This window comes from Platalea leucorodia, assembly GCF_965183815.1.
Source record: "Platalea leucorodia genome assembly, chromosome: 19".
Lineage (NCBI taxonomy): Eukaryota > Metazoa > Chordata > Aves > Pelecaniformes > Threskiornithidae > Platalea > Platalea leucorodia.
Genome location: NC_138841.1, coordinates 7,074,685 through 7,096,716, shown reverse-complemented (window position 1 = coordinate 7,096,716; position 22,032 = coordinate 7,074,685). Strand labels below are relative to the sequence as shown.

The 22,032-nt window shown below is 46.6% G+C and overlaps 1 protein-coding gene across 2 annotated transcripts in view; it reads left to right on the top strand.

Moving 5' to 3' along the window:
- KDM5B (lysine demethylase 5B) overlaps positions 1-19,187 on the top strand; it is a 61,295-nt gene extending 42,108 nt beyond the window's left edge. For both annotated transcript variants that reach the window (XM_082330196.1, XM_082330197.1), the window contains exons 18-27: positions 1,989-2,103; positions 5,074-5,429; positions 6,591-6,729; positions 9,402-9,581; positions 10,418-10,576; positions 12,356-12,841; positions 15,151-15,262; positions 16,665-16,819; positions 17,348-17,674; positions 18,357-19,187. In XM_082330196.1, coding sequence (XP_082186322.1) covers positions 1,989-2,103; positions 5,074-5,429; positions 6,591-6,729; positions 9,402-9,581; positions 10,418-10,576; positions 12,356-12,841; positions 15,151-15,262; positions 16,665-16,819; positions 17,348-17,674; positions 18,357-18,494 — 2,167 coding nt within the window. In that variant the 3' untranslated portion in view covers positions 18,495-19,187. The remainder of the gene's footprint in view (positions 1-1,988; positions 2,104-5,073; positions 5,430-6,590; positions 6,730-9,401; positions 9,582-10,417; positions 10,577-12,355; positions 12,842-15,150; positions 15,263-16,664; positions 16,820-17,347; positions 17,675-18,356) is intronic.
- The last annotated feature ends 2,845 nt before the right edge of the window (positions 19,188-22,032 follow it).

The following is a 22,032-nucleotide window of genomic DNA, read 5'->3' as shown; positions in this document are numbered from 1 at the left end:
CATTTGCTTCAAAGTGTTTTTAGCCCTTTTCTCACCATTTCTCCTTTGAGCTTTTTGTGGCATATTTCTGGGAAGAGTCCAGTTGCATGTCTTCATAATTAGATTTTTACAAACCCATGTTATTTGATGGATTTTTTTTTTTTTTCCTTAAAAGATTGAAGGGGGAGTGCTCATCATCTGTGTAGGAAGATAAAAAGAAGGGAATAATCTGCTTAAAATCTTATAAAAATGTTATATAAAATCCAGTTTCATCTGTGTGAAGTTCACCTATCTGCAGGATGTTGGGCAGCCTTCGTCACGCCGCCTGCTGCGTGTTGGTTATGAAGGATTGTGGAGTCTGCCTAAAGTTTGCTTCATGCTTTTGACAAACTTTCCTTTATGGACTGAGCATTTTCTGCTCCTCAGCTTGGAAGAGTCATGCAGTAGACTTGACTCGACTGGAAAGGTTCTCCCTGTTCATCACGGTGGTCAGTGATCCCCAAGGATTTTCTCCTGTGTAGTATACACAACAGTTCTGGAGAGAGAAGACCAAGGTGGATGATAAATACTCTCTGAGAGTAAATCCCGTGACTCTCGCTCACCCTCTTCTCGTAGTACCTGAAGAAACGCAGACGGGCTGTACTTCCCCGTTTCCTTTGGTTCTTACGGTGACGGGATTAAGCAGTCCTAGCAGAGGCTGTTTGGAAGATGGTTCTGTGAACAGTCTGAATCGGGCCAAGGGACAGCGTAGCCCTCGTTCCTCTCTGGCAGCAGCGTGTTGGTGGGACTGGAAGGCAATGGTGCGTCAGAGAGGGGTTCTCACTCTCCATCCCTTTCCTTCTCCTTCTCGTGGTACCTTTTCTGCTTCTTAGAGTCCCGGAGAGTTCAGAGACCTCGTGCTGAGAGATCTTTGCGCATAATAACCCTGGCTGGACGTGGGCTTTTTTTCTGTGAATGCCTTTTTTTTAGGCTCCTGTAATTTCTGGTTCTCAAAAACATCTTGTGACAGTCTGTTTTGCAGTTTCAATACATATATATGTGTGTGTGCATATGGATACGTACATAAATATTTACTTATTTTTAAAACTTGTGCCTTTTGCTGGAAGATACCACAGAACTTTCACAAAAAATAGTAAAACATTGTAGACCATAAAGCAGCCTGTGTTGTACCTGAGGCTTCGAATTCATTTTATTGCTCAGCTTACTATGGATTTTGGAATTCCCAATGTGATCTTGCATATCCTTTAAAAAAAACCAACTATTTTTAACATAGAATTGGTAAATTAAAATTTATTTTATAGTGTTCACGTTCCTCTTGTGCTGGCGTATCCTGCTGGGATGTTGTTTTCCTCTTTTGTTTAAATGACGTATTGTGGACTAAAATTGGAGCCAGATTGTAAGAGATTTCTTTCCTTTTCTGTTCAGGGTTCTCAGACCTAGTTAATGTTGGCTTGAGTTTAGAGAGGTTTTTAATATTAGCCAATTTGTTAACACTTATAAGCCACTCATTGGATACAAAGCTTTTAGATAAAAATGAAAATGATGATTTCAGCGTAAAGAGGTTTTTTCAGAAGTGCCTACATGACCTGTGAGTATAAAACCCATTCAAAATTGGGATTTGTTCTCTTTTGGTATGGGCATGGGGAGAGCTTACTACAATAGCTATTGCAACATAACTGAATAGTTTATCCACAATTGCTTTGTGTTCTGGAAAAAGGCCTAATTTTATGCCATAATAACCAGGCCTCTTCCAAGGCTGAGTAGTTGTTCCAGAATACTATTTAATATGAAAGACTATTTTCAACAATAGCTTATTCTGCTGCAGCTAACGGAAGTTTTCCCATGTATGTAAGCCCTAGGCTGCTTGGATGCTTTTGAATATTCTGTTATTTGTAAGTAAAGTTTGACTTACAAGAAATCATAAGCAGATTTTTGAGAAGTTTAGATTTTTTTTTTTTTTTTTTTTTTTTTTGTGGCATCCCACAAAGCTGAACTGTGTGTAATTGCAGGTACCGCTCCGGAGGAGGAAAGTGTCAAAATCAGCTGACTGTGAACGAGCTCCGGTTGTTCGTCAGGCAGCTGTACGCCCTACCCTGTGTCCTCAGTCAGACGCCATTACTGAAGGTAATCTGGAAAATTCTAGGGGAGGGAAGCTGTCACAGTGATGCATTTGCACTGCGTTCATCTCCTATCGTACTATTTGCTCCAAGGATAAATGCCTTTAAACCCAGGCAGGCCTGGGTAACTTGTGCACATGAGCTGCTTAAGAACGGAGTGCGCTGACCTGTTCATTGTCAGTAGATTTTTATGCTACATAGGGAAATCAAAATGTTAATGTTGTATGAAGTAACGCAAAAGAAGCGGCAGGATGACCTGGGTAACTGCAGATTAAAAGTTTGGGGTCAGTTAACTGGTCTCCTCGGGGGTAAGCTCGGGAAGCGTGGTTAGATGAGTGGGCAGTGAGGGGCATTGAGACCTGGCTGAATGGCCGAGCTCGGAGGGTTGTGAGCCGCGGCGCGGTGTCTGGTTGGAGGCCTGTGGCCAGCGGCGTTCCCCAGGGATCGGTACTGGGTCCGGTCTTGTTCAACTTATTCATCGGTGACCTGGGTGAAGGGACAGAGCGTACCCTCAGCAAGTTTGCGGGTGATACAAAACCGTGAGGAGTGGCTGATGTGCCAGAAGGCTGCGCTGCCATTCAGCGAGACCTGGACAGGCCGGAGAGCTGGGCGGCGAGGAACCTGATGGAGTCCAACAAAGGCAAGGGCAGGGTCCTGCACCTAGGGAGGAATAACCCCACGCACCAGTACGGGTTAGGGGTTGACCTGCTGGAAAGCAGCTCTGCGGAGAAGGACCTGGGAGTCCTGGTGGACAACAGGTTAACCACGAGCCGGCAACGTGCCCTTGGGGCCAGGAAGGCCGGCGGTATCCTGGGGCGCAGTAGGAAGAGCGTGGCCAGCCGGCCGAGGGAGGTGATCCTCCCCTTGGCCCTGCCTCGGTGAGGCCCCGTCTGGAGCGCTGTGTCCAGGTCTGGGCTCCCCACCTCAAGGAAGACAAGGAACTACTGGCGAGAGTCCGGCGGAGGGCTGGGGAGATGGTTAGGGGACTGGAGCGTCTCTCTTACGAGGAAGGGCAGAGAGCTGGGTCTGTTTAGCCTGGAGAAGAGGAGACTGGGAGGGATCTTATCAATGCTTACAAATATCTTAAGGGTGGGTTTCAGGAGGATGGGGCCAGACTCTTTTCAGTGGTGCCCAGTGACAGGATAAGAGCAACAGGCCCAAAGTGAAACACAGGACGTTCCAGCTGAATATGGGGAAAAACGTCTTTCCTTTGAGGGTGACAGAGCACTGGAACGGGCTGCCCAGAGAGGCTGTAGAGTCTCCTTCTCTGGTGATACTCAAAACCTGCCTGGACGCGATCCTGTGCCACCTGCTCTAGGTGAACCTGCTTTAGCAGGGGGGTTGGCCTGGATGATCTCCAGAGGGCCCTTCCAACCCCAGCCATTCTGTGATTAAGAGTGAAGCCGTCTGACGAATATCTGATGATATTCAAAAGTCCAGAATGCTCTGAGCGACAGTTCTGCCATTCACATCACTTTCCTTCTTCGTTAATCCGGAATCAGCTTTCTCATAGCCTTGTAGTTAGGTACCTCCTCGTGCTACCTACCTGCGTCCAGGAAACGGCACAGATAACCCCAGCCAAAGCTACCGGCCTCGGCTACTACCTAAATACTTGCTCTAGCAGGGTACCCGCTGCTGACGGTGAGTCAGATCGCTGTCTCCCACGACCATCAGCTGGTGCTGATGATTTGCTCACCAGATGATCAGCCCTCAGGCAAGTTGAAAGTAATTCAAGATTTGGTTTCAGAATTTGCCAAAATGTTGCATATCATACTGAGGGGTAGTCAGAAGAAAAAGGAACATAAATTCTGGGCAGTTGCAATTCCCATCTTAAAGGAGATCGGCTTGGTATCTTTGTGACTGCTCTATCAGGTGTGGAATGTGTGAATCAGATTTTATGTAATCCTATTTACAGTTATTTGTTTATAGCATTGTAACTCTCTGAAGTTATCTAACTATGTAAAAAGCAGAAGTTTAGAAATACCAGACATGCAAAGAGTTCTTCTCCATCTGGCATTCTTGAACAGGGAGATATCAAACACATATGGTCAGGGTATTCTTTTATATCAGTCTCAACAATCCTAATTTATATGTAGTCATGCAAATTAGGCTGTTAATATAAATGACCAACAGTTACTGGAGATCGGTTCACAATTTAATATATCTCTAAAAAGGCTTTATTCCGTTACGGGTGAGATTGCCTACCCTGGCAAACCACCTCATTGGCACAATACCAAGATGTCAGCTGCGAAGGAAGAACTTGCTGCTGGAATAGCATTTCAGCCAGTCCCAGAAGCACTGGGCAGGATGGCTAGGTACAGAATAATTCCAGCCTTGGCAGTGAGATTGCTCTGGCTGACTGTCCCTTATCCTGGGTGATGTGCGAACAGCCACAGATGAACCTTTCTGGGGTAATGAGCTGTTGAACATATGGAGAGAGAAGGTGTTGCACTGCATGGAAGAGTAAAATGCCGGTGGCTTGCTGGGACTGTGTGTTCAGCTCAAAAACCGTAACGGTGCAGCAGAAATGAACCCCAGAAGCTCCATGCCCTTCCTGCCTTTCTTCAAAGCCTTCTTAATCTTAACCTTGCTGTTCTTTTCTTCAGCCTTCTTAATCCTTCCAGAACAAAACCAGAAAAGAGCCCAGATGGAACACTTAAAATTTCCCTTTAGATCCTTTCTATTCTTCTGAGACCTCTTTTTCACACCTGTCTCTTAGTTCAAGGGAGTTTGGAGTGAAATCGCCATGTTCTATGATCCTCAAGCTGGTGGACACGTTATGTGTGAGGAGGTGCTGATATATATATACACACTGGGTGTTGAAGATACGCCATTTCAGTGTTCCAAATGTCACGATAATTTGCTGTGCACGTTGTGCATTGCGATGTGGTGTTTGCCAGGAGGCTTGCACTTAAATGTTTAAGCTTGTACTTAAATGGGTTTTCCTCTGATTTATTGTTGCTCTTGTGTGTTTCAGGATCTTCTTGATCGTGTGGAAGCTTTTCAACAGCAAAGCCAAAAACTCCTTTCTGTAGAAATGCCTAGTGCTGCAGAACTTCAGGAGCTGTTGGACGTCAGCTTTGACTTCGACGTTGATCTGCCCCAACTGGCTGAACTGCGGATACGTCTGGAACAGGCACGCTGGCTCGAGGATGTGCAGCTGGCTTCCTCGGACCAAAACTCCCTTACTCTCGACGATATGAGACGTCTTATAGACTCAGGTGTTGGACTGGCTCCCTACCCGGCGGTTGAGAAAGCAATGGCAAAGCTGCAGGAGCTCCTGACTGTATCTGAACACTGGGATGACAAAGCCAGGAATCTGATAAAGGCCAGGTACAGGCTAAATCTTAGTGTTGCGTTTTGTAGTTCCATGAGGTGTTGAAGATGGAAATAGCCTTACTTCTGAAGGGGCTCCTTTTTGTTCATCCAGTTCACAACACGAAGGCAAAACTTGGGCCATCCAGAAGGGAAAGGGCTGGAGAAGGGGGATGAGTGACTGAGCAATTTTAAACGTTGGTGTTGATTTGCAGTGTTTGTGGTGCTCCACCGTGCTTGCGCAGGTTCTCCTTTCGCCACAAAGAAGGGTTTTAAGACACCTTTCTTTCCTTTCTACCTGCTTCACTCCCCCAGTGTCAGACTGGAGGACACATGTCCAGATGGAGCTTAGATATATGCCACCAACTGGTAAAATGTTATTATATGGACTATTTCTGACATTGAGGAGATTTTCCAGATCAGTTGGTTGCAGGGGAGAGGGAAATAAGCTAAATAAATCCTACTGAAAAAAATTTTCTTGCTCATTGTTTTGATCTTCTGATTTATAAAGTAAAATGGGGGAGAGCACATCCACTTAAAGTTTAGAAAGGTGGCACAAACTTGTACGCAAGGCTTCTTCCCTCAGGATTCCTGATTATTTTTTTTAATTATTTTTTTAAATTTTTCCCTCAGCCTCATAATTACAAAAGCATTTGAGCGTTTCTTATGCATTAGTAACCATAGTATTTTAAAATGATAACTTCATAGAGCACAAAACTGGAATAAGCTTGGGTTTACCCTCCAAAATAGGGATGCAGTTGAGTTTGTACTTTTCTAAAACATCAGAATCAAATTGTGAAATACAGAAAAGCCATCTCCACTTTTTAACCTTCTAGTGTGGAATCTCTTAGTTGGTATTGTTTGGAGGTTCAAGGAGGATCCAAGGGTCTGTCATTCAAAAGTTAATGAATGTTAAATTTCCCTTAAGCCCAAATGTGTGAACATTGGAAAAATAGACGACAGGTCCTTAATGTTTTTAGCGTTTCTAGTAGGAGTCTGTAGCAAGCAAATGTCTAAAAGCATACTCGCATTACTGATGCCCTGGTTGTACAGTGAGCATCTCTAGCACTGGACATAATGTCATTATTTGGTGTAACCCTTCGGTTTTAATAAGCCAAAAGAGTAGAAGAACCCCAACTGTATTGCAGTGTTTTACATTGAGATGTCTTGTTTACATAGACCACGGCAGTCACTGAGCAGTCTTGTAGCAGCAGTGAAGGAAATAGAGGAGATCCCAGCCTATCTCCCGAATGGTGTCGCGCTGAAAGACGCGGTACAGAAGGCCAAAGACTGGCTGCAGGAGGTGGAGGCTCTGCAGGTACGTAAGCTGCGCCCTTGGCCTCGCGGTGCGCGATCGCACCTGCGGTCAGGTTACCGACCTGCGCTCGGGGCTTCAGCACCCCGCTGAATTAAGAATGCTTCATCTGTAACATCCACTGCCTTAGGCCTGGGGCAGTTCTGGTCTGATGAGTGCTGATGGTTTTACCTCTGTTTCTGGACCTGATTTGTGTTCCTTCACCTCTGCAGTTAACTGGCTGCAATAAAGTCTATAAAGGAGCTATTAACAAAAATCCAAAGTTAAAAAGATACTGTACTACAGAGCTTTACCTTAAGGTAAATTTTGCTCCGTCACTAATAACAAAGATCATATTACCTGGTAATCGTATTGTTGTGTACCGTTCTGCAGATGAAAGACAAATACTGTCTTTGTAGTATTCTGATGAAGCTCGCTTTCTTGTGAAATAAGGTTAAACATTTTGCATGCTGGTGGAAGTCACTTTGCTGAGATGCTCCGAGCACTGGCCTAACTTAAAGGAAAGTGTCATTTTTTCAGAGAGTGCTCTCATAACGTCAGCAAGCTGAAGAACGGCTAATCTGTAAAAGGTGATCATCGTCTCGCTGCGCTCCTGTCACATGTAGCGTAGGGCAGCTGACACACTGGAAGTTCTGCTTGCTGCCTCCTGAATAAACAAATCCCGTAAAGCATTGAAGTCACCAACAATATCTTTCCACAGCCTTCATTTGCTTGGCTAAGCAAATAATTTTCCTCTAGCATCTTCTAAAAAAACCCCAAGATTTCCTGATCCAGGAATATTCCTGATCAGACAAGTGTCCTGTCCGTCTATTTCCTCCAGTTTTGAATGCCCCTTTCTGGAGCGTGCCTCAGGTACCGTGCTGCAGGTAGCATCTCACCGAGATCTGATGCTACAAGGATCTTAACACTTACTGCTTGTGGAATCGCCTCTTCCGAGGCCCCGCAGAATTCGTTTGCGGCTTCCACAGCCGTATCGTTAGTGATATTTCAGACCTCCTGTGCTTGAGAGGTGTTCCCTCATCTGTTAACTACTAACCATGGCCAGTCTCAAGGCTGTTTCTTGTTCTATTCCTGTGTGGTCAGCCTTTGAGTCGTAGATTAAATTACTTGTAATTTTGTAGTAGTTCTGTTGGAATTTTGAGGTGGAAGTTACTTGGTTTCTCCTTCTTCCTTCCCTCATCTCTTCATCCTCTTCCATTTTTTGAGGCTCCTTCCAGCTTTGTGTGGCTCCTATTTCCATGTTCACACTCTGAAATAGGTCTTCAACTGGGCAAAAAGCTGGCAGCAGAGACTGAAAACCAGTGTCTTCTAAACTAAAAGATCTATACAGGTTTTCACCTCAGCTTCTAGCACCTCCCTCTTGAATCTTTTTTTTTTTTTTTAACCTTTCAGACCATTTTATTTGTGGACCCAGTTTCCTTTCCTGTGTTTTTAGGTTCTTTGCTTCTTTTACAGTGCAATGGCAGCTTAATTTTCCCCTCTTCTCGCTTCCCACTTCCCCTCTTCCGTCGGCACGGGTGCTCGGGCGGCCGGGCACCATGCTGGTCCAAGCCCCAGTGAGCAGTCGTAGCCTCGACCGACTCCTTGGGACGGTTCACGGCTCAGCCCGCTCGTGCGAGGGTCAGTGGGCCTGCACAGGCGAGGAGAGGGTGGGACTGGGACAGCCCCCATTTCACATTTTGATACAAGTTGCCAAATATTGTCTTAAATTTTCATTTGTCCTCATGTTTTTTTTACGTAAAGCGAGCTCTGATCTGACTTACTGGTATTTTCAAGCCTATCTGAACTAAATTGGGCTTTTAATAAAAACTTCTTTTGAGTCAAGAAGCTTTTATTTAAAAAATCAGTTGTCCTGGGCTTTAAAACTTTGAAGGAACAAAGTTCATGTAATATTAACTTTTGTTGGAGGCCTGTCTTGAGAGGGCGTGAGTGAATTGGTCTGGGCATTTGCTAACTTCTTATTTTGGATTCTGAAGTTCTGCCCACTGAATATGGGAAAACGCATCTGTACGTGCCAAGAATTTTTGCCTCAGTTCTGCGAAGATTTTGGGAAATGCCTGCAGTCGTCGTGACTTGCAGGAAGTTCTTGGTGTCGGAGCTCCAAGGTTTGCTGCCGGAGATGTTGGGGTCGTGCTGGATGAATCGTTCTCGAGTCCGACATCGCCGCCTGTTTTAGAAGTTCCCTCTCAGCGCTGCCTTACTGCTGGACCTCTTGTAACGGGGTTGCCTTAGGCGTAGGCTGCTGAGCGAACGAACAGAGCTTGCTTTCAAATGGCACGTTGGATACTTGAGATGGTTCCTTGCTCGTGGTGTGCTGGGGACTGGGTTAGACTTGCCTTCTGGGTCTTAAATTATTTTGATTTTCTGCTGTGAATGCCAATTGTTAGCTTGGGAGTCTGCTTATATTGTTGGTAGTCTCTTTTTTTTTTAACTGTTATTTGGTAAGTGTATTTTTTTTTTCTCAAGTGTTTTATTAGTTTTGTCTGCGTACTTAATGACTAGAGCATGAGAAGCACAAATGTCGGAATAACAGCTATGGAAGTGACTGAAGTGTCTAAGCAGTCAATTCTTTTTTACAAGCTCTACCTTCAGTTAATCCAAATGACTTGCTGGGATTCATGGAAGCGGTAGGTCTTATAAACATCAAGCATTTTTTTTAATTTATGATCTGACAGGTTGGAGGACGCGTGCCTGTCCTGGACACGCTAGTGGAACTTGTCACAAGAGGTCGATCTATTCCAGTGCACCTGGACTACCTGCCGAGGCTGGAGTCCTTGGTGTCGGAAGTTCAAGCGTGGAAGGAGTGTGCAGCTAACACGTTTCTGTGCGAGAACTCCCCTTATTCTCTTCTGGAGGTAAGAGATCTTGGCCCTGGAGAAGACCGCCATTCCTCCCCAGCAAAAGCACATCTGAGTCAATACTCATGAAATAGCAGTAAATATTAAGTACATTTGCAGAATTGTTTTAGGATTATATTACTTATTTTAACATAATTTCTATTAGATTGACCTATGCTTTTAATGATAATTTTAAACTTTTAAAATGCTTAACATTTAGCTATACTTTCTTTTCAATCAGTGGCGAAGGAGAGCATGCTGTGCCGCAGTCTGAACGCGGGAATTTTGACGTGTTTGTGGCGCTGAATTTACTCCAGTGTCTCCAGCTGCGGCCGCTGGAGCGCAGGCTCGCACCCGCCTCGCCCGCCTCGGCGCGGTGACAGCCAGGCCAGGGCTGGGCTGCGGTGAGGGGGAGGCTGTAGCCGCTTTACCCGGCCCTCTGAGCTTGTCGATCAGTCCTTGAGCAATCCACGCTCCTGGCCTGCGCCGAGCCCCTCGTGCCCCAGCCCTCCCCTCTCCCTCAGGGCAGACGGGAATGCAGGGCAGCCCTGGAACCCTCTGCTGTCTTCCAGGGCTTGCAGCTTAAATCACGTGGAGGCTGTTTAGTCTCTCAGCTGTCTCTGTACCAGCAGTTCAGATGAAACAGGGAGGTGTCTGCGGTCTGCCCATTCTATAAAATTGAATTTTTAACGTTCCAGCTTTCCCCATTTTCCAGATAACCTCATCCTCGACCCCTAAGTCTTTGATGGAAAAAGCTGCAGGAATCCCTGCTCTCACCAGTCGTACGTGGCTGCGTTAGGGCAGGACGAAGGCGTTTAAAATGTTGCGGACAACACTGCTTTTCTGTCCACCAGGTGTTATGTCCCCGGTGTGATATTGGAATACTGAATCTGAAGAGAAAGCAGAAGAAGCTGAAGGAGCCAGTGCCAAGTGGAAAGAAGAAAAGCACTAAGCTAGAGACTCTGAGTGACTTAGAAAGAGCTCTCTCCGAGAGCAAAGATACTGCATCTGCGGTATGTGGCTTACGAGTTTTTTCGAACTGGAGTTTCTTCTAAGTTCTTTGAATCTTGGTTAGTTTGCCTCTCGTGCGGGAGTGTTATCTTCCACTCTTTTCTGCTTGCTGTGCTGTTCTGCAGAAGAACTTTTGGACTGTGCTCTTCTGTGCTTGCTTCAGACTTCCCAAAATTGCTTTTAGGGGAAAAAAATGTGTATTGTCTTTGTGCACGAAGTAGCCTTACAGTTTGCCAGGCAATGCCCCTAGCCTAACAAAGCACAGGAAAAGAAAAAATAGAGACCCATTTTCCCCCACCATACCAAAACCTTATTAAAGATAGGCTAGGGGTTTCCCAGGTCTGATCCTTTCAAAGAACACAATAACCCAACACCATTTATAATTAAAACAAACACCATAAATAATTAAAGAAAACCTCATGCATTATGCAGTCAATAAAACACGAGTTCTGGGTGGAGCAGACTTAGTAAGGCTGGTGGTAAAGTGCTGCATCCCAAAAGACCTATTCCGGAGCCTCCACTGTGGTCAGATTAAACCACATCCCAGGATTAACGAGGAGCAGTAGGCTGATTTGGTAGGGTTTGAACATAATTGTCCCTGTAGGTATGGGACATTGAAGTTTTAACCTATGGCAGCTACCTGAAACCTGTGTGTTCAGCGCTTCGGTTTTGGCCTCCCTCGTCTGGAGATCCAGACGTACAGGCTGCTGCCAGGAGAAGAGACGGGGTCCTTTCATTCGCACACCCTTCTCTTTGAGGAGATAATCTCTCGTTAATGCTTCGGGTATTGAAAGAGAAGGATTTGCACGTGAAGGGAACAGGAATCTTCTATAGCGGAGGTTTGGATGCTTTCACAACCCAACGCTGTCGCCGCAGCGCTCGGCACCCACGCGTGCGTAATGCTGCGTGCTGTGCCCGAGTCCCGCGTCTGCCCGTGCTGGACACAGTTGTCTGATCTTTGCATTGCTGATTTTTCTCTAGTCATCACATTTCAAAGCCATGATGTGTGAAATAACTGGTTTGTGTATATTTATAAACCCTCCTGTATATGTTTATTTTTATACACATAATAAAATGCATAGACTTTATTCACTGCAGCTGCTACTAATAGCCTTTATGAAACTGAAATATCTTGCTATCTTTAATAGCAGCTAACACTAAAGATTCCTAAAAAAAGGATCCTGAGCAGGTGTAGAAGGGGCAAACACCGCGCTTGGGCCTACACCTGGATGTCGCCTGGTGTTTGCAGACCCCAGCGCGAGTGCGTGGGTCAGGGTGCAGCCCTGTGCGCGTGACAGCGTGTGCAAGGTGGGTATCAGAGATCCATCCGTGTTTCTGAAAACTGCCCAGATGTGGTTTATGATTATGCAGAGTCAGGCTACGTCTTTGAGAGACATGTTCACAGAGAAGTACCTGCCAGCCAAATCTGCACTTGTTTCAGAATTTAAGCTGCTTTAATGAAGGTAATGGTTTTGCAGTACAAAACACGAAGGATTTGGAACAGAGATGGAGTTAGGGGGTATTTTTTGCAAAGGAGCAAGGTTTGCATCTCTGGGCCTGATGAGAAAACAGAAGGAAACTGAAGTCACATCACTGCACATCCTCATAACTGCTTCACTTCAAACATTCAAAGCCTTGAAGGTGTACAAGGGCGAGAGCTTCTTCACGATCCGAAATACCCGCTGGCATAGCCGAAGGGTGTGGTTGTGCAGAGGTCGCCCTGTTTCTAATGAGTAAGGTTTCTTTTGCGATTACATCCCTTTCTTTGCCCTCCCTTTTAGATGGCTACGCTTGGGGAGGCCCGGTTAAAGGAGATGGAAGCGTTGCGTTCTCTGCGAGCAGCAAACGAGGTGAAGGTGCTGGCTACTGAAGAGGATGCGGAACTGAAAGTCTGCCTGTGCCAGAAGGAGCCGGCCGCTCCGATGATCCAGTGCGAACTCTGCAGAGGGTTCTTCCACACCGGCTGTGTTTCGGTGCCCACCATTTTGCAGGGACCTCGTGTGTGGCTCTGTCCGCACTGTCATCGATCCGAAAAGCCACCTTTAGAAAAGATCTTACCGTTGCTGGCCTCCTTGCAGCGTATCCGTGTGAGGCTTCCTGAGGGGGATGCCCTACGGTATATGATCGAGAGAACTGTGAACTGGCAGCACAGAGCACAACAAATGTTGTATTCAGGGAATATAAAACTTATACAAGACAAAGTTGGCTCAGGATTATTGTACAACAGATGGCAAGCCACAGCAGGCCAATTGCCGGAGACAAACAAGGTGAGGCTGAGCTGCTGCTGGCTTCCCTGGCGGCGGGTGGTGTGTGGTCAGCAAGAGCAGTCCCTAACACCTCTCCGGGTTTTGGGTTCGTTGTATCTGCGTACAAACACTGGCAAGGCAGATTGTTTATGTGTGGCTGTACAGATGTAAGGAGTTCGGGTTCTGCCTGGACGGTTAGCCAGGGTGTGCGTGTCCTCCAGCAACAGCTTCGTCTTCTCCTTCTGCCCGAGTCCTGGGAACAAGGACTCCTAGAGGGCCCATTTTCCCTTCTCCTCCCAGCTCCGATGCTCTAATGTTAACGACAGCTGCTGAAGCTATTGTTCTAGAGTGCTCAGTATTCAATTCGTCTTTATATTTTGTTCTTAGAAGTATTTCAGTGTAGTTTTAAGTGTTGAGAATTCGTAACAGAGGCACAAACTGTCCAGTGTGTTACCAGCGTAGCTCTCCGATGGGGTTGTTTTCAACAGGGTGTCTTCATCCGTTACTGCGCCGCCTTCTCCATGTCGCTTACGCTAGAACTCCCAAGCGAATGCTCTGCTAATGTTACTGAGTGAAGCTACAACAACTGTTTCAGGTGTGGCCATGAGGGATTTTCAGACTTCCTCTGGTAAAGATCTTTCAGCAAAAAGCACAGGGAAAGAGGGGAAATGGGTTAAGCATTTCCAGTTTTCCTGAGATGACAAATGCAGAAAGGATCTGAAATACAAGGTCTGTGCAGCATAAAGAACATAAACCATCCCAAAATGAAATGCACAGCAGAAACAACATAAACCATCCCCAAATGAAATGCACTCTGTCGCTTTTACTTTTTGATTGAATCACCTTGGTTTTGCTAGTCCAGCCCCGTTACAGTGAGTCTGGGTGTTTGTATTTTCTAGCTCAGTTATGTTAAAACATAAAATGCGCCGTGCGTGCTTGCAGAGGTATTGCAGCTGCTTCTCTGGTAACTCAGCTGTATCAAGTTGCTGCTGTTGACCAAATTTTTCAAATAGGCAAGCCTAGTTTTAGAAATTAAAACTATGTTGAGTCATCTAAGAGAATTTTTCTGATAAATAAGGTTTGAAAGTATTTTTTTACTAGACTAGCTAGTATGGTTGAAAAAAAAAAAAAAATGGGCAAGATTTTGGGAATATAAGTTGATGTTTGGGCCAGAAATGGAAGCAGTAAGCTTAGTTTTATTAGCAGAGTTTTATTAGCTCAGCGTGGTACCGTGAGGTTCCTCCGACCTGAAAGCAGTCTCACCATTTTTGTGTGGTCTGGAGCTCAAGGCAGTAAACCTCCTAAATCAAGGTAACTGTAGCAGAACTAGGTCAGGTCCTTGTGACCGCATTTCCCACATTGGAAGTCCCTGGGAAGCTCAAGGGAAGAGCGTCTGACGCCGTGCTGGAGCCGGTGGTACTGCGGGCAGGCAGTGGTGGCCTCCAGAGCCGTCTCGGCACAGGTGCCGAGCTAAAACTGCAGGCTCGATGGATTTGAGGTGGTTTTTCGGTGAATCCAGTGTCTCAGCATTGCTCTCCTGTCCTGTAACAATTTTATTTTCCCTGTTGTCTGGGTAATCCAACATTCTCCTTCCCCCAGAGAAGCTCGTGGCAGCAACCACTGGAGTTGGGCTGCTTTGGCACTGGCCAAAGCGAAGAATGTGGAGCATTTAGATCAGTTTGAAACATTCACTTGAAAAACAGCTGTGAGAATTGGCGAGAGCCAGATTTTGAAAGGGGCCCAGACACTTGAATTAGTGAATATTGAAAAACTGACGCTTGCTGGCTTGCCTAAGCGGCCTTTGCATAAGTAAGCGCACGCTTTGCCATTGGCGTGTCTTCGGTGCGTGCCGAGGTAAAGAGAAGTGCTTCCAAGCAGTTCGCTGTCTCCTTGGATCAAGGCAGTGAGAAATCACTTCTTCATTGTGGACAAAAGGAAGAAACTCTCATGTTTACCCAGAGTCAATTCTAGAGCTGAAGGCCCCGCTTCCCCCAGTCGGGGATCATCCCGGCAGTGGCTCTGCCTGCGTTGTCTCCGCTCCACGGGCGCGTTCTCCTCTGGTGGAGCTGGTGCTGCGTGCGCCAGGCCGAGCTGCTGATCTCGGTGGCAACGATAATTCACAGCTAAGAATTCTGGCAGGAAAGTTGCCTTTGCCTGTCCCCAGGTGTGGGATGAAGGATTTGGGTGTGTGAGATTGAACAGTGTGTAGGAATACAAGATTTAAGCAATTTTGAGAGAAACACGTTTTGATTCTATTGCGGTTATTTGACACTTCAAAACTACATGTTTAGTGAAAATATCTCTGCATTATGTTTTGTTTTGTTTTCTAGGTTTCCCAGACAATTGGAGCTATGTCATTCTCCATGCCTCATGACTGGGATAACAGAACCATATATTTACATTCTCCATTTTCTACAGGACAGCACTGCATCCCACTCCATGGTTTGTAATCTTCACTTTGAACTTTTTTCCCCCCCTTTTCTTTCCCCCCTGTGTTTGGTGGAGAAGAGAGGGTGTCCTGGTCAACAGGAGGTGGCTCAGGCAGGGAGGCACGTGGCTCTGCAGAGCGTCTGGCTGCTTCTCCATCCCCTCAGCAGCCTTGGAACTTAATGTCCAGCTTTGGCAGAGGGGTGAATTGCTCAACAATACAAATTTCCCACATGTAGTGAAAAGATGTGGTGCGGTAGGAGAAGAGGTGTCAGCCGAGAGCTGGCCCCTTCCCACGTGCGCAGCACGCAGCGGGCTGTGGCCAGCCGAGCGGGCTGCAGGAGGGGAGATGGAGGGGAAGGGGGAGACCACTGGAGTTGTAGGAGCTGGATGGGAACAACGTAGGGAAGCGGTGCTGGAGACCACAGGGTACTTAATCCACGGGACACGGGTCCACGTAAGTTTTGCTGCAGCACAACTGTCAGAGTCGCAGAGACTTGAGAGTTTTCTTAGCTGCTGTGGCTGCTGCTGCGCTCCAGGTCGCTCAGCGCAGGTTCTGCACGCTTCCTAGCTCAGGCGTTGTTTATTGGACTAACGCAGACGCGCTATAAATTGCATCATTTTACGACTGTAAAAGAAGCTGTTTATCATTGCTTTCCTCCTGATGCATAAAGCTCCAGGGATACAGGTCTCACCTTATCTTCATGTTTTCAAATCAGTGCAGCTTAGTCCATACTAATTTTATACAAGACACTTAGTTCAGTTTAACATGACAGTTAAAATCGGACAAGGCAGTCCTTTGTACGGCCAGGTTTAACTGTCAGGCCGTGTTTGAGCTGTAGTGAATACTGTATTAAAAAGCTGTTATTTACACAATGATTTTGACTTCCCCAGCTGTGACTGTTTCCAAAGCCCGAGGCAGGTTTGGTAAGCTCGACAGCAGCAGTAGGTGGTGGCCATACAGCCGGACGCGGTTGTGCGAGGCTCATCCTCTCAGCTTTTCTTCCTTTCCTCTTGGCTTCATTTATGGATTTTGCTGAGTTTGTTCATCTTACCCACTTGTTACGTGGTGAGGGGATCATCACACTTCTTGCGGCTTCAGAAGCAGGAGAAATTGCCAACAACGATGGCAATTGCTTGTCCTCGAACCAGCAAGAAATGCGGGCTGGGAAGGGGACTGAGCCACAGCGCAGTAACTTCTGTGCAAGCCTTTATCTTTCTTCTTAACCCTGCTGTTAACAATGAGCAGTGAAGAGGGAACAGATAAGAGTTGCTTCATACAGTTGCAGATTTTAAAAAGTCTTTCACAGTTTTTTTTAATGTGCTACCGGAGAAGAATTTTCATTATCTGTGCGGTTCTCATCAGTGCTGACACTGAAGAATTCCTTTTCTCCTCTCTCCCTGTCTTTCACAATAGTCATTAGCACAGAGCTGGATGAGCTGATGATGGAAGCCCAGCTGCTACAGGTTTCTCTGCCTGAAATACAGGAGCTGTACCAGATCCTGTTCACAAAGCAAAGCCCTGTTCTGCCAACGGAGCAGAGGTCATCCGTTGGACCGGCAAATGAAAAGGCAAGTGTCTGACACCGGCAGTGAGGCGGGGGTGGCTTTGGAGTAGAGGCTCTGCCTGAGCCCGTAAGCTTTACAGAGGGGTTCGTGTGTCTGTACTTCTGTGAAAATACATTTCCCTTGTTCAGAAGGGGTTAAGAAGTCGGTAAGTTAAACTACTGAATATAATTTGCGGCCTAATGCATTTTTGCAATTTGAAGCTGTGTTTTTTATGGTCACTCTCTGTATTTTAAATGCATCAATCCTAATTTGACTCTTGTCCTGTGTTGAAGAGGCTTTCCGAGAGAGCTGCCTCTGAAGCAGTGGACTCCAGGGCAGGAAATGCGGATCTTTTCTTCTATAAATTCTGTCACTGGAGTGTGACCCCATCCTTTGCTCCCCTTACACATCCCACTTCTGCTGAAAAGGCAGCATGCTGTCAAACACTGCACTTAACCCTATTAACCCTATTCCTAAAAGCAGGGTATGTAATAACAGGATAATGAGTGGTACTTCCATAATTACCATTTTGCCAAAATATCTTTCCAATAGAATGAGTGTTGCCGAGGAAAAAAGGATGGAATTAGTTACATGGAGAGAAAACTAAAGCGGCGTTTTGAGAGAGAGAGCTTCTACGATGAGAAGAGAGCAAGAGTAAAAAAAATGAGAACACCCAAAAAGAAGAAACTGAAACTGAATCACTCAAGGGATCTCTGCACTAACAAACTGGAGCGAGAGCGGGAGCGTCTCTTTGAGGTGCAGCGTTCCAGCGAAAGCCACTTGCTTCCCTCAGACCTGTCATTCTCTGAGCAGGAGGACTCTGAGGATGAAGATGCCATCTGCCCTGCTGTGAATTGTCTCCAGCCGGAGGGAGATGAGGTCAGTAGATGCAGACCCGCTGTGGTGTACTGAGTGCTGGGATCTGGGACGTGCAGCTGCCCGGGAACTCTTGACTCCAGAAGTGCTGCGTACGAGGAGAGCGTGAGGCACTCGGTGACCCAGAGACAGTGTCGGCCACTGCTGGGACACGTTTAGTAAGGATCCTGCCCACCTTCTCCCAGAGCAGTCACGCAGCTGGGACTGGGGAAGGCAGGCGGAGGTCAGAACATCTGCCTGGAATCGGAAGGAGGAGGTGGGGCTGTGCAGACACCGTATTCGTCTGCGCTCTTGAAATAAGGGTGTAGATAGGCTTTGTGGGTCGCAGCCGTTCCGTGGATGGGGCAGTGCCTTGGAGCTCTGCACAGGCCCATCCGTACCGGGAAATGGAGAGGAGGGGCATCCCCAGGTGCCTGGGAGGGCCGTGGTGAAGGTGCCATCCACCATCTTGCTATAAGTGGGAAAGCGGCGGGAGGGGTAAGGGAAGCGTGCCCTTCTCTCAGCTTCAGAGAGCCGACTGCAGGAATCCAGAGAGCAGTGAGCACGAGTTGAATGTCCAGCACTAGCCAGCTGTAGAGTGGGACATTTCGCACTCATTTAAATAGATGAACTGCCCAAAAATGACCAATGCATGCTGTATTTGCTTGGTCCTTCCCTGATCCCCAGTATGTCTGTTCTTCGTTAGGTGGATTGGGTCCAGTGCGACGGCAGCTGCAACCAGTGGTTCCACCAGGTGTGTGTGGGCATCTCTCCAGAAATGGCGGAGAAGGAGGACTACATCTGCGTCAGCTGCACTGGGAAGGACTCTCAATATCGGAAGTAAAACTCCCCATAAACCATTCAGGACTTGAGTAAAGAAGGTTATCAGAGTTTTCCAATAAAGCCACAGGGGCTGGTTTAAGAACCAGATTGCAAATGGTGCTACTTCTATCCTTATGGGATCATTTTCCAGAACTCAAAACAATTTTTGACACTTTTGTATTTTCCCTTGATCTGTTTGTGGTTGTTGAGGTTTGAGATGCTGACTGTTTAGCAGGGGTTTCCACCAATTTGGAAGGCATTTGAAACACGCACCTTTTATTGTACAGCATTAAATTACCTCTCTGGGATTTACCGGCGTATTTAATTCAGCTTGGTTTAGGTGCAAAAAAACCTGCACCACGAATTTTCCAATAAATCCTCTTTTGAGGAAATCCCTGTTTACTCTGTTAACTCTTTGGAGACTTTAGTTTTTTTCCACTTTGTTTTTCGTAGACTAGGTTTATTTATCTGAGCAATAACTTCTATGTCTGGTTTCAGTGACTGGAATGACAATTCTGAAGAGCGTGTTGCTTCTAGCATTGGTTGATGTACAGAAAGCAAATGTTAGATCCTAGTGTCACTGATGGCCCAGTGATGTAGAAGACAGAAAAAAAAAAAAAACAAGGTCTGTAAAGTAATTGCCACAGCTGTATTTTGGCTTTCTCCTTTTTTGGGTAGCTTGTATCAAATGTTGCAGTTTATATTGTGGAATAAACCCCTGGTTATGTTATAAAATTAAATGTTGGTGTTTTTAGAGAGCTTGAAATGCAGTTTCATTTCCCTCTGGATCGATACCGATTGCATCGATGGGTTCTCTTATTCAAGAGAAATCCATCTTTAAAAAAAGAAATGCAAAAGCCATGATATTGTCTTACCTTACTCGTGTATCTGGGTTTGGAAGGAGAGGCAGATCAAAATGTTATTCAAAAAAAAACCCCAAACAAACCTTTTCCAAGTCTTTTGCAAAGCTTTTCCAAAACTGAAATTATTTACAAGTTGGGTGAATAAAAGGTTGAAACTACGATTTGTGACTTGGCAGGGGCAGGAATGGGGAATTCACGCAGGAGGCAAAGGAGTGGGCAGCTCCTCCTGCAGCCTGGCCCAGCTGGCTTCGGAAGGAGGGACCTTCCCCGCGGCGTGGCCGCTGCAGCGCGTTCGGCAGAGCAGGGCTGGTGGGCCACAGAGCCCTGCCTGGCCACGGGCAGGCTCCTTTCAGCTGCTTCCACTTGCATTTAGGCTGCAAACCTGGGGAATCAGGAAGTTTTTGGACTGGTTATGATTCTAAGACTGTTTAAGGACCTCAGCCCGGGGGGAAAGAAGGGGCAGCGCAGGTGATGGGATAGCGGTGCTGCCTCAGAGGGGACCAGACCCCTGGGGAGGAGAGGTGGTTTATTTAAGCCCGCCAGGCACTCCTCCTGGGGCTGCACCCGAAATCCTTCGGAGAGCAATTGTTAATGCAGAATACAGTTGTTGCCCCTTTGGAAATGGCCTGGTGACAGCGGTGTGGCTCCGTGGCCTGCCAGAGGTGGAACTGCTGGAGCCCTGGAAGACGGGAGGTCTAGAGCGCTCTATCAGAGCGCTCTCCTTGCAACATCCTGGCGTCACCAAAAACACGGCGGTGTTGGTGTTCCCTCCGTTCGTCATCAATAGGAATTTGCTGGTAAATTTTTCCCTGCTGGTTTTAGACCTCCTCCCATGGGCAGAAGCGTGCAGATTCGCTGGGCATAGGGCAAAGCCTGCGAGCCCTGCGTGGCCGGTAGCGACGTGGTGGATCCCTGTGTGGAATCAGAGCTGCGCAGGAATTCGGTTTCCCAGGGGTTTTGGTTTGGGGTCTTTTTGACCACTGACCATGCTGTTTAGTCTCATGTTGCTTTTTAACTGTTAGAGACTCCTCAGCCTGGTATAGGTCATTTGGCTAAAATGGTTGGTGGGGGGAGGAAGACAACCTGACCACACATGCGTTAGTTAAATGGGTAGATGCTTCCATAGTACGACTTGTTTTTTTTTTTATTTACTGTAATTACCAAAAGGATGTTTTGTGATTTCCCCCCCCCCTTCTTCTTGGAAGAAGTCTTTGTGCAAAGTGAAGATAACAGTCCAAGCTGTGGAAAAGAACTGATCTGTAATAACTTCCTTTTAAAGGGCACAGACAAACAGACTTGCAATAGAAAGAGCTTGTTTTGATGTAGCTGAAAACATGACAAAAGTTTCTCTCACAGTATCCCTTTTATTTTTTTTCCATTGAAGAAATGGCTGTTTACCAAAAAGTGCTAGAGGAAATACGATTCAATTACGTTTAGCGTGATGATTCAGTATAGGACCAAGGAAAAGTTGTCATTTCGTGGACTGTAGGGGCCAGAGGAGACCTCTGTGGTCCTGACAACAAAACTTCTCATCAGGATTAATGAATGCAGTAGAATTAGAGCATGATGTCTTGGAAATTACCACATCTTTGCTTGAAAACTTTGAAGAAATGGAAAACCCAGTCCCTGGGTGACCCCCGCCTACAGTACGGGGTGTCTGCTTAAGGGCTTGCATTGTAGCTCCTGCTGGAGCTGTGACCTCGGGAACGGGTGGCCGGAGGCTGCTGCTGCGCCACGGGGCCGTGCCTGTTAGATCTCATCCCCACGTGGATACTGCAAAGAGCATCAGGGCGGGTTTTGACTTTGTCAAACTAAATAAGCAAGAGATTTGTTGTTTGCTTCAGGGTGGGCTCTTCTGCGAGCATCCCTTGCACGTTCCTCATCAGGGAAGATGAGGAGGGCAGAACGCGCTCAGCAGCAGGGTCTGTTAGGATCAGCTGTCCCTTTCACCCCTCTTCTTGTCCATCCTAGATTTCCAGAGGATAAACCAAAACAAGCAAAAAAAAGTCCTTCCCACCCCATTCTGCTTGAATTTTTTATTTTTAGAGTGAAGCAACCAAGTGCATCAACCACCAAGTAAATCAACCTCCCAAGATTGCTCAGATCCTAATTCTTTATTTAATAAGAATAGTTTATGGCCTCTACATTAGTTTAATCGTAAAATAGGACAAAAATCAAATTAATTCCCTACCTGTGGATTTGAGGCTGTAAAAATCTGATTTTATTTAAAGCCTGCCTGTACGATCGATCAGACGTTGGGGCAGTGTCTGTTGTGCCACCTTTAATCTGCTTGATGTGCGCTTCCTCGTGCCACGGGAGGAGCATCAAAAGAGACGAATACATGCCCAACTGCATCCGCTGTGGTCGCGTCCAGCACCGATAAGATAACTGATATGAAGGAGAGGCACGGGTCTGGTCCCACACATTTCTGGTCTTGAACTGAAGCCCGCAGTGCCGAGGCCGTTGGTGCGCACTGCCAGGACCTCGCTGCAAAGTTCTTAAATTGTTAGAATTGGGCTTTCCAGCACTCTGACCCCCGTCGGCCTCTGAGGGAAGAGCTGGCTGCGGGGCAGCCCTTTGGCCCTGGCTCTCCGTTTCGGAAGCAAACGTGGGATTAAAAGGCTTCGTAACTCCCAACACACCTTGGGGATGCCTTGAATCCAGAGTCGCCGAGAGCTGTGGAACCAGAGGCAGAAG